The 15,463-nt window shown below is 39.5% G+C and overlaps 4 protein-coding genes and 1 non-coding gene across 13 annotated transcripts; 2 read left to right on the top strand and 3 right to left on the bottom strand.

Annotated features, from left to right (window-relative positions):
* Nucleotides 1-190: 190 nt before the first annotated feature.
* Prp6 (pre-mRNA processing factor 6) lies at nucleotides 191-5,912 on the bottom strand. Its single transcript, XM_089838357.1, has 10 exons — nucleotides 5,758-5,912; nucleotides 5,500-5,559; nucleotides 4,965-5,439; nucleotides 4,666-4,898; nucleotides 3,820-4,600; nucleotides 3,540-3,755; nucleotides 1,411-1,752; nucleotides 1,016-1,356; nucleotides 458-584; nucleotides 191-375 (listed from the first exon to the last, which is right to left on the bottom strand). Exons 1-10 carry the CDS (start codon nucleotides 5,859-5,861, stop codon nucleotides 223-225), a joined length of 2,832 nt encoding a protein of 943 aa, XP_089694483.1. The 5' UTR covers nucleotides 5,862-5,912; the 3' UTR covers nucleotides 191-222.
* A 135-nt stretch (nucleotides 5,913-6,047) lies between these two features.
* LOC149718256 (uncharacterized) lies at nucleotides 6,048-9,923 on the top strand. Of its 5 annotated transcripts, none has more exons than XM_089838686.1 (3): nucleotides 6,048-6,551; nucleotides 6,704-9,008; nucleotides 9,113-9,252. In XM_089838686.1, coding segments are annotated over exons 2-3 (2,268 nt in total). In that variant the 5' UTR covers nucleotides 6,048-6,551; nucleotides 6,704-6,742; the 3' UTR covers nucleotides 9,115-9,252. The 5 variants fall into 5 exon arrangements, with proteins under 5 accessions (XP_089694812.1, XP_089694763.1, XP_089694719.1 ...); XM_089838637.1 differs by having other exon boundaries at nucleotides 9,094-9,231; XM_089838593.1 differs by having other exon boundaries at nucleotides 6,048-6,543; nucleotides 6,704-9,923.
* Serinc (serine incorporator TMS1) lies at nucleotides 9,630-13,031 on the bottom strand. 5 transcript variants are annotated; one of them, XM_089838791.1, is made up of 10 exons: nucleotides 12,855-13,031; nucleotides 12,480-12,644; nucleotides 12,243-12,415; nucleotides 11,701-11,783; nucleotides 11,494-11,631; nucleotides 11,234-11,407; nucleotides 10,890-11,159; nucleotides 10,603-10,635; nucleotides 10,284-10,443; nucleotides 9,630-10,197 (listed from the first exon to the last, which is right to left on the bottom strand). In XM_089838791.1, exons 1-10 carry the CDS (start codon nucleotides 12,888-12,890, stop codon nucleotides 10,059-10,061), a joined length of 1,371 nt encoding a protein of 456 aa, XP_089694917.1. In that variant the 5' UTR covers nucleotides 12,891-13,031; the 3' UTR covers nucleotides 9,630-10,058. The 5 variants fall into 5 exon arrangements, with proteins under 5 accessions (XP_089694917.1, XP_089694926.1, XP_089694933.1 ...); XM_089838800.1 differs by having other exon boundaries at nucleotides 10,284-10,425; XM_089838807.1 differs by lacking the exon at nucleotides 10,603-10,635.
* Nucleotides 12,920-15,018, bottom strand: LOC149718253 (uncharacterized). The gene is made up of 2 exons (XM_089838834.1): nucleotides 13,347-15,018; nucleotides 12,920-13,273 (listed from the first exon to the last, which is right to left on the bottom strand). The coding sequence occupies exons 1-2, from the start codon at nucleotides 13,876-13,878 to the stop codon at nucleotides 13,212-13,214; spliced, it is 594 nt and encodes a 197-aa protein (XP_089694960.1). The 5' UTR covers nucleotides 13,879-15,018; the 3' UTR covers nucleotides 12,920-13,211.
* Nucleotides 13,201-13,273, top strand: TRNAK-CUU (transfer RNA lysine (anticodon CUU)). The gene has a single exon. It is a non-coding gene; the product is annotated as a tRNA-Lys (tRNA).
* Nucleotides 15,019-15,463: the final 445 nt, after the last annotated feature.

Below are 15,463 nucleotides of genomic sequence, written 5' to 3'. Positions count from 1 at the left end.
TATCGTTGAATTAATCGATTAATCGGGCTTTTTAATGATAACTGACGTCATACACGTTTATTTACGGGCACTAACTTATCAGAACCAGTTTTCAGTCACTGACAGCGCTGAATTAATCGTTTAAACATTCAAAACCGATTATTTTAATTAAGGATATTGGCCTACATGATTTGATACTCACAAACTCGTATTTTTACGTGTTAATTTTCATTTATTTCCTTTTTAAGTTGGAATAGGTAACATTTTAGCCGTTTCAAGCAATATGTCTTCAGTTTTCATTCTCCAATTCTCAATGTTCTTCGAGACCTTGCACCAGTTTTCGCCGTGATGAGGTTCAACGTTTAAACATCTTTGTTTAATGTCTTTCTTTTGATCCTGATAAATTAATTTAAGATTAAGTAAACTTAAAACGGTAAAAAACCACGCTTACTGGTTTAACCGAATTGGAGGACATTACCTCAGTTCCGTGGGATTGTTCAAATTTGTAAAAGTAGGCCCAAGCATCCCCTAAATCCGGATCGATTTTAACCGTCCGATTAAACCATTCTCGGGCTTTGTTGGTTTTACGTTCAGTCCAGAAAAGTCTAAAATTGTTTTAAGAATTATCATTTAAAATTAAACAGGTACAAGTTGGTCACATGAGCCAATCCATGCCCACAAACATAGATATTATAGAAGCCACGCGGATCTTATAGAAGCCACGCGGATCTTATAGAAGCCACGCCCGCCCCGTCACGCAGATCTTATAGAAGCCACGCCCGCCCCGTCACGCCCCGTAGATCTTATAGAAGCCACGCCCGCCCCGTCACGCCCCGTAAATCTGATAGAAGCCACGCCCGCCCCGTAGATCTGATAGAAGCCACGCCCGCCCGTAGATCTGATAGAAGCCACGCCCGCCCGTAGATCTGATAGAAGCCACGCCCGCCCCGCCACGCCGATCCCATAGAAGCCACGCACGCCCCGCCACGCCGATCTTATAGAAGCCACGCCCCCAAACCTTATTGAAGCCACTTACTTTGAAACAGCGAGAAGTACATGCGGATCGTGTTCACATCGTTTCAAGGCATCGACACTCTTTGATTTCCTTTGAGGTCGCGATTCCATGAAGATGGCTTCAGCCCACAAAATGCCGGCAGTCGGACAATCCTGCATGGCTTTGGCCATCAAGGAATGAGCCATTTCTTTATTATTTCCTTGTAGCTCAACTCTAACCGCTTCCAACCACAACTCGGCGCAACTAGGATTCCTCAACCTAGCTTTCTCTAAAACGGATCTGGCTTTCGTTAGAGCTCCATTAGCAACTTCTAATCTGGCCAAAAGTAGCCATAAAGATATTGAAGTTGGACATTTCTTCAACTAAAAAGAGTACTCATTAACCCTGAACTTCAACAAGTACTTGTTAAGTCTTACTCCGATGTTATAGGTATCTCTGGCTTCGTTAGTTTTCTTCAATTGTTCCAGGACTTGTCCTTTCATCATCCAAAGCTTGGGGAACTCGGAATAGAGTTTCAAGCCTTCTTCAATCAACTCGATGGTCTGTTTCATTTCCCCTAAGGCCCATTCCAATCTAGCGGACTTCATCATGACTCTGGGAGTCGAAGCGCTGGCCCTAGCTTTGGCCAAAAGTCTTCTAGCTCTTTCAAATTCATTATTTTCACTCTCGAGTTTAACAGCGGCCAACCAAATCTCTTCACTGTTTGGATTGGCTTGAAAAGCGAGTGACAAGATACTTCGCGCGGTAAGAACGTCCCCCTTTAATGTCCATAAATTAAAAATTACTTTGGGTTAATTTAATCGCGACTTTGGGTTGATTTAATCGCGACTTTGGGTTAATTTAATCGCGACTTTGGGTTGATTTAATCGCGACTTTGGGTTAATTTAATCGCGACTTTGGGTTGATTTAATCGCGACTTTGGGTTGATTTAATCGCGACTTTGGGTTGATTTAATCGCGACTTTGGGTTGATTTAATCGCGACTTTGGGTTGATTTAATCGCGACTTTGGGTTGATTTAATCGCGACTTTGGGTTGATTTAATCGCGACTTTGGGTTGATTTAATCGCGACTTTGGGTTGATTTAATCGCGACTTTGGGTTGATTTAATCGCGACTTTGGGTTGATTTAATCGCGACTTTGGGTTGATTTAATCGCGACTTTGGGTTGATTTAATCGCGACTTTGGGTTGATTTAATCGCGACTTTGGGTTGATTTAATCGCGACTTTGGGTTGATTTAATCGCGACTTTGGGTTGATTTAATCGCGACTTTGGGTTGATTTAATCGCGACTTTGGGTTGATTTAATCGCGACTTTGGGTTGATTTAATCGCGACTTTGGGTTGATTTAATCGCGACTTTGGGTTGATTTAATCGCGACTTTGGGTTGATTTAATCGCGACTTTGGGTTGATTTAATCGCGACTTTGGGTTGATTTAATCGCGACTTTGGGTTGATTTAATCGCGACTTTGGGTTGATTTAATCGCGACTTTGGGTTGATTTAATCGCGACTTTGGGTTGATTTAATCGCGACTTTGGGTTGATTTAATCGCGACTTTGGGTTGATTTAATCGCGACTTTGGGGTGATTTAATCGCGACTTTGGGGTGATTTAATCGCGACTTTGGGGTGATTTAATCGCGACTTTGGGGTGATTTAATCGCGACTTTGGGGTGATTTAATCGCGACTTTGGGGTGATTTAATCGCGACTTTGGGTTGATTTAATCGCGACTTTGGGTTAATTTAATCGCGACTTTGGGTTAATTTAATCGCGACTTTGGCTCAATTTAATCGCGACTTTGGCTCAATTTAATCGCGACTTTGGCTCAATTTAATCGCGACTTTGGCTCAATTTAATCGCGACTTTGGGTCAATTTAATCGCGACTTTGGGTCAATTTAATCGCGACTTTGGGTCAATTTAATCGCGACTTTGGCTCAATTTAATCGCGACTTTGGCTCAATTTAATCGCGACTTTGGCTCAATTTAATCGCGACTTTGGCTCAATTTAATCGCGACTTTGGCTCAATTTAATCGCGACTTTGGCTCAATTTAATCGCGACTTTGGCTCAATTTAATCGCGACTTTGGGTCAATTTAATCGCGACTTTGGGTCAATTTAATCGCGACTTTGGGTCAATTTAATCGCGACTTTGGCTCAATTTAATCGCGACTTTGGCTCAATTTAATCGCGACTTTGGCTCAATTTAATCGCGACTTTGGCTCAATTTAATCGCGACTTTGGCTCAATTTAATCGCGACTTTGGCTCAATTTAATCGCGACTTTGGCTCAATTTAATCGCGACTTTGGGTCAATTTAATCGCGACTTTGGGTCAATTTAATCGCGACTTTGGCTCAATTTAATCGCGACTTTGGCTCAATTTAATCGCGACTTTGGCTCAATTTAATCGCGACTTTGGCTCAATTTAATCGCGACTTTGGCTCAATTTAATCGCGACTTTGGCTCAAATTAGTCGCGACTTTGGCTCAAATTAGTCGCGAATTTGTCTCAACTATGAAAAGGTTTGCACAGTTAATAATACTTACAGCGAGCCACTTTGATTTGGCTCCCATCAACCATAAAACTTCCGCCTTGGGACAATGAGCGACGGCGCGTTGTAAAAGCGCTTCCAAAGATTCCCTGGTACCGTGATTCTTCTCAAAATAGGCGGCTCTTAACCAGATACTCTTTTTACTCGGGAAAACCGAGATTGCGTGAGCGTAAATGGCTCGAGCGCATTCGTAAGCGCCTTGAACCGCGCACTGAAAACAAATAATTAACAAACGCGCATAAATTAACTTAACTTAACAAACAACAAGTTCTTACAGCATCGGCGTCATCCATCCAAGAATGTTTCCTATCTTCATCCTCGACCCCAATTCCAATAATGGTTTTAATAATGGCTTGACACGTCAGAACGGATCCGGATTTCTCGCATTCAACCGCGTCTTTTAACCATTGTTCCCTGTTGATCTCGACTCCGTTTGCTCTTAGGGAAGTGATGGCCCTATCGACGATTTTCTCAACCATATGAATGTTCCCGTGAGCTTCCTCCAACTTAGCGGCGGTGATCCATATCTGTCGATCCGTAGGAATATTCTCTCTGGCTTTGTTCAACACCTTACGAGCGTTTTCGTAGCTTTCAAGTCGAGCTAAAGCCAACCATAACTCGACGCTGGTCGTACAACATTCAACAGCACGACTAAGTAAAATTCTTGCGTCTTCGGGATCTTCCAACTCGACAGCGGCTTTCCAGAGACGAACGGAATTAGGGATATGTTCAAGGGCTTTACGGTAAACCTTTCTTTTGGCTTTGGTTTCAACTTCCAAGTCAGCGACTTTGATCCAAACCCGGACAGAGTTTGGAATCTGTCTAATAGCTTGCGCAATGACGCCCTTTGAAAGATCCGGGGGTTGAAGTCTAGCGGCTTCTAACCAAACATCTTCCGACTTAGGACACATTTCGGTCCCTTGCATGATTAAATTACGCGCTGATTGTATCTTTCCAGTGACTTCTTCCAATCTAGCGGAAGCTATCCATGCTGGAGGATGATTAGGGTTCGTTTCTCGGACTGATTTCAGAAGTAAACGAGCTTTTTTGATGTCACTGAAAATTAATTAGTTAATTACGTTGTTACTTACTTACATTACCTTCTGGAATAATTAATTTACCTGATATCAGCTCCGTGAGAAGGTATCATTGACTGTAGATCAGTCAAATAACCTTTAGGGTCAACCACAGTTTGACCTGATACCGAATCGGAAACCTGGTTCAGCTTAATGTCCATTAAAGTGTTTCTGGCTTGACCGATCTTTCTGAGATCTAAATCGGTACTGGGGGTGGTCCAACCCGGGGTTAAAAGACCACCGGGTGTATTTGTACCGGGAAATGGTGTTGTCAAACCCTGAAATAATTTAATTTAATTTAATTTAATTAAATAATAAATATAGAAAATTAAAATAATTATTACTTGTTGTCTAGGATCCAAGGAGGTGACTTGGTCATTTGATAAACCCGATTTGGATAAAATGGAATCAGGCATTGGTGTAAATCTCTCTGGTCTGGGGTTTCTTTGTTTTTTATTTCTCGCGTCTCCAACTTCGGGAATGTTTTTCCAATCACTTTCAGTTACCATAGAAAGGTCTCTCTTTAAATCGGAAAACTGTTGTTGAATTTTAGGCCTTTCTTGACGATAACGTTCTAATTCTCTTCGCAATTTAGCCTCTCTGTATTCTTTTCTCTTTTCATCCATTCTTTTATCAATTGCTTCGTAAATTTGATCAGCTTCTTCATCATCCTTGTCATAAGGATCTTTGCTAAACAAGCTGCCGCCATATCCAGCAAACTCGTCGTAATTGGAGTCGTTTAAATCTTCCTCATCATCTTCTTCCTCTTCTTTGTTTTGATTCTTCTTTCTTTTGCTCGGTGGTGCGTGTCGATCATCGCTAAATTATTTATTGGGTTTATAATGTCACTGTAATGGGGTTTAATTCATTAAAACTTACGGTACATCACTTGCATCTCGAGCTGGACCAATATCAGATCGTGTGGTAAAACCAGTGGCTCTATATTAATATAAATAATTTAGAATAAATAAACAAACATGTTGATGATATTGCCAAGTTAGGTTGGTTCATTGGTTGTCGCAGCCATTATATTTGACCAAGGCTTAATTGTAAAATATGAACTATATAGTTACTTCTCTTTAATAATCAATTATAATTATTAATTTTATTTATATGATAAATATTAAACTTAATTACCCTCTTCCAACACCAGCAACATATCCTAAAGGAGCTGGAACTCCGATAAAATGTTTCTTTTTCTTGCTGACCAAAGAATTCGGAGCGATCGTGGTGGTCGCCATTTTTAAAATGAGTTCAACTCAAATTGGGAACCGACACGCCACCTACTAATTTCACAAACCGTAGCAAAATATTTTCAATTAGTTTTGGAATTAATGTCTTTAGAAGCTAAATTATATTTAAATAATTTGTGAAAATCAATGGGATAACTTTTTATAATCAAGAGGTCCGCTTCAACAAATTTCCAAGGCCGCCAATCCCCCTTTCGCCGTGTCAGTCATTCGCGTCTTGGATCCAAGCAAGGTGGAGTACCGCGTACAAGTGCCGGCGTTTGTTCGTTTCTTGCCAATGACATACTTTTTAAGGCTGAAGTAAATTTGTTTTTGGTAAAACGCCAACGACTAATTAATATTAATCACAAGTTATTTGAGGTTATTAAGTCCCAGTTACGAGCATTCCGCCTTCTAGACAGCTGAGCAAGATAGGTGACCTTACCCACTGAAGGGAGGTCCAGGTTCGCTTTGTGAGCTGTTGACCAGTCCTGAACTTGTTCGTCACGGTGCGCCACCATTACTGGTAGTTCGCGTCGTTCTATTGCGAACAGTCGAACTGACCTCCATGGGTTTTAAACGTTCCCATTGTTTATAACTGACCAACAATACCCAAGTTTCAGGACATACCTACATTGGTTTGTAATCCGAACCTCAACAAGTCCTCGAGGAACAAACACCAACTACTTCTTTTGTATGTCAGTAAGTTCTCGTTTGTTATGTTAAATTGATGAATGAAGGAGCTTAACACTTTTTGGATAAGCACACATCTTTGGGTAGTTTCCAAGGAGTGGAACATAGACTTAACATTGGACCAATTGGTCCTGAACCAACTTGCCTTTTTTGTTGTTAAGGTTTTCAAGAGTACGGCATTCAAAGCTTAGCTTCACATTATGTATGAACCAAGTACTAGTGAAGAGAACCCGGACTACTCCTCAGAACCCATACCAACTATGGATGTTACCGATGATGATCCTTCTGATAGACCATCTCTGGAAGATATTTCACTAAAGCTATCGGAAGATGACCAATCTCAGGGCCATCTTTCACCAGAGCTACCACAAAATGAAGAAGAACCTGAGGAACAAGTAGCAGATGGACCATCTCGGGACGATCTTTCACCCAAGCTACCACAAGATGAACCACATGAAGATGAAATAGAAGATGATACTTCTCTTTTACACCCGCCTTTAAAAACCGCATTGAAGAACGTAAAGCAAATCATTGGAGCTCTAAAAGACGGTACCCACGAAGTCAAAGACATTCTTGTCAATGAATGCAACATCATTTACGAATGCAAGCTATGCAGAAACTTCTTCCGTTGTCTGGCCAACCTGGTCACCCATAAGAGATTCTATTGCAAGGAAAGGAACGGACCGTCTTTGGATAGTGCGGCTGACATCCCTAAAGTGGATGAAATTACAATTATCGAACCCGTTGGAGTATCAGATGATGAAGAGATGATGAGTGATGGAGAAAATGAAGAAATTGAGCCCGAGAATAATGAACCAGAACCTGTTGCCGAAGTTTCATTCTCAACACCCAAGATTTTTGACTCTTCCAAGATGTCCTCGCCTAATAAATTCGCTGGTGTTACTAGAAACAAGCCTTTCTCGCCGCAAAAGCAAATGATATCTTTATTGCCAGTTAAAAGCCGGCCCGAAGTTAAATTTCAGATAATCAAGAAAAAGGAGAACATATTCGTGGTTAAAAACGTGAAAACCGAACCCACGAAACCTTGCGCCGTTCAGTTGAAGAAGATTGAAACGGAATTTAAGCTACCAAATAAGAGAGTCGTCAAACCGGCCGTCAATAAAGCGAACGCCCTTTCCAATCGAACAGATTGCGACGTCAAGAAGCTAACTTGCTTGAAATGCAATATCAAGTTTTCCATGTATCGTGGCCTTTACTCTCATATGAACATCGTTCACGCCACCAAAAGATTGCACTTTCCATGTCCTCTTTGTACCAATACCTTTTTGAAAATACAAAGCGTCAAAAGACACATGATGATCAATCATAAGAAAACCAGTCAACAAGTTGAACGCCTCAAAGACGCCATCAGAAGGAAAGCTTATTACAAGAAGGTTCAAGGCCCTTCTACTTCCTCCACCTCCCAAACCCAACCAGCTGAACAAAGCAAACCCGTCAAGAAGACTCCTAAAGTCCACTGGCACAGATGTCAAATATGTCAGAGAGCCTTTGATAGGAAAACTTCCCTGATTAGTCACGAGAAAGCTTGCCGTCTAAAATCCAAGGAAGCAAACTCGGATAAAAAACCATCGAAGCCTTCACCCTCTCCAGGAACCAAAAGATGCGGTCAATGTCGCCGTACTTATTCGGTATTTCAGGCGGAATGCGTCTGCAAGAAGACGTCTTACACCACATCCTTCAAGAGACCACCACCATCGCGCGCTGTACCAGTCAATGTCGGGACTGCTTCGTCCAGCGTTCCAACATCCAGACCCAAAAGAATCACCAATAAAAGAGAAAACAAAGACTTCGTTGATAGTCAATCCCTAAAATGGCGATCGGCCAACTGCGTCGAGTCAGTCACCGCGAGTAAAGAAAAAGCGCCACCAACTGAGAGAGTTAAAGCGCCACCAACTGAGAGAGTTGAAAACGTGGGTCTTCCACCCGCCATTGAGAAAAGACTTTTGGTTTTCATGAATTCTAAACGAAATTCGTGTTTGAAATGTTGCAAGAAATTTTCCTCAATTTCAAATCTGCGCCGGCACGTCGCGACCCACGTTGGTTGGACACGTTTTCAATGTAAAATATGCTCTTACCGATCATTCGATCGAGCCGAACTTAGAGGACACGTCGAAAAAACCCACACTTCGGTGCCTCCTAACAAAATCGACAATGTTGTTGACCAAGTACATCGACTAAGTTCCGTACCACCCACTGGAGTCAACAGCCCGATGGTTCACGCTGAACCAGTTATCAGACCAACTAAACCCAAACAAAGCCCTCCTGGATCGGGAAAATCCTTGACACACATGATCAACAACTTAACCTCGAGAGTTTTGAGTTCGAGTCCATCATTGATCAAAAGAGAAATGATGGATCAATCGGTTTTGGAAGAAGGAGCCGCGGAAAACGAAGTTGTAACGCCTCACATTGAGGAACAGGAAGAAGAATTGGTTAAAAACGAATGTATGTCCGACTTAGAGTATCATTTATTGAAACAAAACGCCAGAATCGCTACTACCACTAAACCAATCATAACAACGTTGATTAGGAAAGATTTTCTAACGCAGGACAACAACAACGAGGGCGAAGGTCAAATTCTTTCTGGAAGGAGAACAAGTGGAGATTCACATATTTTGAATTCAATCTTAAAGGTCAAGGAAGAAAATGCTGCGGAAAGTGGTAACTTTACCACTCTGGTCACTCGTTCGGGGACTTACCAGAAGAAAATCAGTCACCATATTGATCTAAGTTAAAAATCTATCGTTACCATCCGTATTTTGAGTTCCAAAGAAAGTTTCTTCTTTATTCCTATAATTTTTTAAGCCTTTTTTTTAATAAAATTAAAGTTAATTAAACCGTTTGCTAAATAATTTTAAAAATGTGACTCTCCAAAACAAAAACAAGTTCTGTAAATAAATGTAACTTACCAGTTACGTAAAGAAAAGAAAGTACTGGTAACAACTACTTTTTTTTTCTCAATAAGGGGTTTTCGCTGCTAGTTTCGTTGTTTTTTCGCTTCTTTGTTTGTTTGATTGAAAAGAAAACTTTTGTTCAATGTAAAATAAATTTTCCAAGACGCGAAAATAAAGGATTTGTTTCTCATTTTATTAATTTTAAACTTTTACGTTAACTTCAAATGTTTTTTTTACATGTTTGTTTATTTGTTTATTTGTTTACGAGGCGATAAAAATGTGGTAAAGACAAGAGTGTGTACTATACTACGTACAACACTAAAAAACATTTAAAACTATATTATTAAATACAGAAGAAAAAAAAATGTACATCATCCGACTCGCTAAACACTACTGTAACGTGAAAAAATTTAATTGATCATTCGCTAAACTTTATTTCTTATAAATAAAACATTTTTTTCTCGAAGTTTAATAATAATTTTTTCTTCTCCAAGTTATTTTAATAATTATCTGTGATTTTTCTTTAAACACCGTGTTTTTTTAAGCTTTTGTCACTAACGTTATGCAAAATACATAAAATGAGCGTGCAAGTTACGTTAAATTAACTGAAATCGCGATCGGGGAGTAAAAGTGGCGCGACAAGAGACCAAAGATAAAGAATAATGCAGAGCCAACTCGACACTATTTTCACCCACATCGAGGAATGATTGCTGATCAAATTGCCAGACTTGTCATCGGGTCTAATCAGTCGAAATAGGCCAATTTGTCACAATGTCTAAAAAAACCCCCGGCGCGGCTTTTTAAAATAAAAAAGATTTATACTCACTGATACCAATTGGTAAGTGTCATCATGACGTAAAGCGAAGCCAAGGCGAACATTAAATGAAAGAAAGACCAACTGTAAGCGACTCCGTCATCTTCGTTATCCCATACATTGTTTCTCTCCGGATCTGACGATGAAGTTGCTTCTGCGATAGAATTGTAATCTAGCGGTGCAAAGTTTCACAAATAATAATAATAGATAATGTTTAGGCCTAATCCTAATCAAATTAAATTAAAATAAATGAACAAACAATAGGAAAACAAAGGTAGTAAAATGTGTTGTAGTTGGCAGAAAGTGTCATCGATGAAAACGAAAAACGTACCTCCATCCTCAACAAGACGCGACGCTCCCCTCGCTGAGAATGAATTGAATTGATTTAGGAATAGAAATATTTGGAAAACAAGAAAAAGTGTATCAGTTCACAACTAAAACTATAGTTCAATAGTTTGAACTATGGCATGCGGGTTAATAAGAGATGTTGATGGTTAAATTATCGACAACTCTGCCAACTAGAACACAAACCCTCAAGAAGCTCAATTCTTTTAGTACAATTTTGAAGACAGTTAAGGGCAGGGTACAACGGATGTTTTTAACGTTCAAAAAACATACCAGCTCCATTATCCTGGACTAGAATCTTCTCGGACATTGTTAGTTTCCCAACTTGACTATTGGTTGACGTTCGAATACTGGAGTAGAGGATACAGGCGAACCAAATGATCAAACTGACGATGCTTTGTCCATCAAAACCAGTTTTTCCTTCCGACTCCCAAATATGAGGTTTGCAATCGTTATCGGTCGAATTGTTCATGGCGGACCAAGTCAAATAAAAGACGTATAAAGTCACAACCGAGGATTGAAGTAAACCAGAACGGGGTTGAACTACAAGATCGGACACTCTTTAAGTTCATTAAAAAGGGCTCGGACTCTCAGAGTCGTAATTTTTCTCTATTTACATTCTTGAACTTTGGGTAAAACTGAGACGACTGACAATACGAAGCAAAGAATCAAATTGAAGCTGACAAAGAATTTTTGAAGATGACACGGTCCCCCGCTTGTGTAAAAGATGTAAAACAGTACAACTGCCGCAATGGCAATGCCATAGAGCAAGAATGTGAAACCTAACAGCGCTATAAATTGAAAACAACACGCAGAATTATTCGTTATATTTCGTTCGCCTATAAGGATGGTTTTAGTCTATTTTTCGTCAACTAACCGCAATACCATCCTTTCGACTCAGATTCCTCATACTTTGAGACCCAACTTTCAGCCCAACTGTGAGCGAAATCGATAATCAAAACCAGTTGAATCAGTATGAAGCAAAATCCTCCGATCAAACCGAAATACATCCAAACTATCATATTGTAATCTGTAGGTTAGTTTCATTTGGAAACGCGCTAGTTCCATCAAGAAAAGAACTAACCTTGCCCAAAACTACTGGCTTCTGGGATGAAAAACGCTCCCACCATTGCCCCAATTAAAATCAGATACTTCAAAGCCCAAAATCTATTTATTATAAACTTGCGTTAATGCCCGATTTTTTTTAACTCCCATTGTTAAAGGAAAAGTATACCTAACATAACATTATACCTTAAAAGAACGGCCTTTTCCTAAATATAAAATTAAATACATTAAAAATAAAATTAATTATCTCTTATTACAAAATAATTAGCATTTAATTAGTTTTAAAAACGAGGACTACTGCGCCGCCATTACTTTAATGACGCGTGGTAAATGGAACCCCTCTCATTGGTGAGAATTCAACCAATCCTGTAGGCGTAAATTTTTCTGGCTAGCAGACGCCACTAAAGCAATGACGGCTCAGTAGTCCCCGTTTTTAAGACTAATTAAATGCTAATTATTTTGTAATTATTATTATTATATTTTTCATTTAATATTTAGAAAAAGGCCGTTTTTTTAAGGTATAAATTTATGTTAGTTGCACTTTCCCTTTAATTACCATACCCATTTTGTATGCCAGCTCGCGGATCTTTAGAGGATCTTACACCAATCGTTATTAGCGAGAATGCCATGAAGAATAATGTTAGCGCGAATAATATTCGATAAACTGCCAGATAACCGACTGCTTTGGCGCAGTCAGTTTGAACCCCCGATATATTGTCATGGCAAAATGGTACCTATTTATGTGTTGTGAAGTTATAGTCTACTTCATACCCTATTTTCTTATATAATACTTTATACTTTTTTCAGTTGATCTTCGAGAGAGGGTGACAACATGATGCAGGCCACTATTGTTGTCAATAACAACATAATGGCGTACATAATTCGACTCGAAGTCGAATTTTTACACGAAGGGCATGCTGAACAACAGAGGCTGCACGCTGCGCTACCGCAACAGCATGCCAGCTAAAATAATTTACAATTACGTTACCCTAGGCCTTAGCATTCTATATATTAATTATAATTCCATATTAGGTTAATTAAGTTTTGGTAAAAATATTTTTTTGTCATTATCCGTCATAATATGTGTTGCAATGTAATTCCGTGAACCTAATTCTAATTTCGACATTTCGTAAACAAAGCCAAGGCTTAAGAATCACACAAAAGATATTTTACCTGACCAGCCGTACAAAGACCCAAAACGGCTCCCATGTTTCTTCAAATTAATAATAAACTTTAACTTTTCCTTAATTTCACGCAAACCACTTAAACATAACAATTTAATTAAGAATTGACGTATGAAAACAACCGTGAAACTTGTCAATCGATTGAAACTGAGTCAAAATTGCAAATGTCTTCCGACTGTCTCAGCTCAGCTGTCGACAGACTATGACGTCACAGCTCATGATTCACGAAATAGCGTAGGCAACGGACGGAGGTACCCCATTGGCTCTTAAAAATCTACCTCTGCGTGTCGTCATAAGCCATGAATCTACTCAACTTTAAGGAGAGATACTTCCAAGCCCGGCTAGCTCAGTCGGTAGAGCACGAGACTCTTAATCTCGGGGTCGTGGGTTCGAGCCCCACGTTGGGCGCTAGTAATTTTTTTTTTTTTTCAAAAATAAATTTAATGAAACAATAAGATTACATAAAAATAAAATTATTTACGCAGATTAATTCTATCCGTAAACCACACATCAAAATCTTTCACCAATTTTTCAACGTCATAGGAAAATTCGAATTTTGAATTGAATCGCGTTGGAGACTCTGGAGGTGTCACTGTTTTGGTATTGAACCCGAATGGAAAGGGTTCAACTCCTTCTTCCCGCCTTTTCGAAATTTCCTTCAATAAATTAGCATATGGATTTCTTCTTGGGACATTAAATCTCGGCGATAAAGTGCTTTCGAGCCCTTTGGGAACGGTATCCTGGGATATATCAGCTCTTGCCGACTTTGGCCCCCCTATCTCGGAAACGAAATCTTCCACCCGAACTCGCTCCTTTTCCAATAATGACTTGAGAATTTCCAACTCGTTTTCCTCTTGAAAGTGGGATACCAATTTCCCGGTTGCATCTTCAGCTGTTACCGGCCTTTTCTTAAGATTTTTTCGCCAATCGTTTCTTCTCTTTCCATAAAAACACCAATCAGACGTATCGATATCTATTTTCAATACCGTTTTAGGCTTAGTTTTTCTATCCATAACTCGAATCGGATGAAAGCTATACTAGGGCCTAATCCCTGTTCAATTACTAAATATTAGTTACCGAGAATATTTTTCCAACACATAAGACTAACAACACATCTGGAACTAATACGAGGTTACGATGAAAGATAAACAAGAAATAATCTCCCGCCTTTTTCGATGGATATGTATCGGAAGTAAATTCACGCGAAGTTATCAAGTTTATACGTTCATAAGATATGTTCCCCATAAGTTTGTAAATTCTGGTAACTTAGAGACTGGAGCATGTAATTTTGAAGTGAGTGAGGTAGGTCATAGATTCAGGGTAAAGCGACATAAGCCTGGTGAGGCACTGCTGTCAAAGACTTAGTAATGCAGACTAAATAGGACCTAGATAGAAGTCCTGCAAAATTAATTACCGGCACCGAGTGTAGGACTTCAATTCTCGCTTCCGTCGTTCTCTAGTAACTAGTTATCTCGAGCTGTAAGTCTCTCAGTAGCATTACGAAGTATAGGTATTGTCATACTTATGGAAGGAACATATCTTATAAACTTATGGTATAAAGTGCAGACAAAGTTGACGTTGTTTCGAACAAGGGAATGATATTACGCAATTCCCTCCTGGTGTCTCGTCCATGAATACACCTGTACCGTTATAATTTAATATAATATACTTCTGATCTACAGACTTTGTAATAAACGTTCGTCCATTCATTTAGATCAAATAGTAACGAGTCAGGTAAGAGGAGATCCGTTTACCTGTCAGGCTTAGTCCCCGGCCTTTCTCTCTATTGGTTCAGAAGCCGGATATTACCGGGGTCGGGTTATAGCGGGACCCGTGACAAAAGAGCGTACTTATAAAAGTAATAAAAAGCCCTCTTCAGGGCCGAAGCGATAAGGATAAAAAGCAACCATGCATGGCCAAAAGATTCGACCCCCAGGAGCTCAAGTTTCCTTCCCTGCTGAACGCACCGGCCGCCCTAAAGGTTGAGTCGTGTTTTAGAAAAGCCAGGAATATTTCTCCCCGGGTCGTTCTTTGATCACGTGGCCATACAAAATTGATGTCATTTTAAACTAATACCGAATGTAATGTAAATCATCAGTTGCTATATACAGGGTGTTTCCGGTAAGTCTGTATGCATAAATTAAGGGGCTGTGTTCTTTGGGCAATCGATGTAACTTCTATCTCCATTTTGTTTACCACAAGGGACATTGTTTTCGAGTTAAGATTTGATGGAGTGTTTTAGCGATGACCACTTAATTAAATTAAATTAGAAATCATTGAATGTTCAGTTTCTTAATTAAATTTAAGGGGTCATCTGTAAAATACTATGTACAATCTTAACCTGAAAACAGTGTCCCTTGTGGTAAACAAAATGGAGATAGAAGTTATACATTTTCGACTCAAAATTGATTTTCCAAAGAACATCCCCCTTAATTTATGTTATGCCTGACTTATCAGAAACACCCTGTATCGACATGGGGCGATTAAACTGAAAAATAAACATTCCATGGAGGATTAGTTCAAATACCCAGCGGTGTATATTAAATATTATGGTTGATATTGGGATTTGGGAACACTATTTTCTATTAAAAATTCGAT

Source organism: Phalangium opilio, unplaced genomic scaffold, assembly GCF_054372755.1.
Source record: "Phalangium opilio isolate 3A_F unplaced genomic scaffold, DU_Popi_V2 ptg000002l_1, whole genome shotgun sequence".
In the NCBI taxonomy this organism is placed as follows: domain Eukaryota; kingdom Metazoa; phylum Arthropoda; class Arachnida; order Opiliones; family Phalangiidae; genus Phalangium; species Phalangium opilio.
The sequence above is the reverse complement of the archived record's forward strand: the minus strand, read 5'-3'. Positions and strand labels throughout refer to the sequence as shown.

Coding starts and splice junctions, on each gene's coding strand:
- Prp6 (XM_089838357.1), bottom strand. CDS start 5,861: ATGGCGACCACCACGATCGCTCCGAATTCTTTGGTCAGCAAGAAAAAG. Junction 5,560..5,757: donor GTTGCTGGTGTTGGAAGAGG/GTAATTAAGTTT, acceptor ATATTAATATAG/AGCCACTGGTTTTACCACAC. Junction 4,601..4,665: donor TCTCACGGAGCTGATATCAG/GTAAATTAATTA, acceptor ATTAATTTTCAG/TGACATCAAAAAAGCTCGTT.
- Serinc (XM_089838791.1), bottom strand. CDS start 12,890: ATGGGAGCCGTTTTGGGTCTTTGTACGGCTGGTCAG. Junction 10,636..10,889: donor AGTCCAGGATAATGGAGCTG/GTATGTTTTTTG, acceptor ATTCATTCTCAG/CGAGGGGAGCGTCGCGTCTT. Junction 10,198..10,283: donor ACACTTACCAATTGGTATCA/GTGAGTATAAAT, acceptor TCGACTGATTAG/ACCCGATGACAAGTCTGGCA.
- LOC149718253 (XM_089838834.1), bottom strand. CDS start 13,878: ATGGATAGAAAAACTAAGCCTAAAACGGTATTGAAAATAGATATCGAT. Junction 13,274..13,346: donor TACGGATAGAATTAATCTGC/GTAAATAATTTT, acceptor AAAAATTACTAG/CGCCCAACGTGGGGCTCGAA.
- LOC149718256 (XM_089838593.1), top strand. CDS start 6,743: ATGTATGAACCAAGTACTAGTGAAGAGAACCCGGACTACTCCTCAGAA.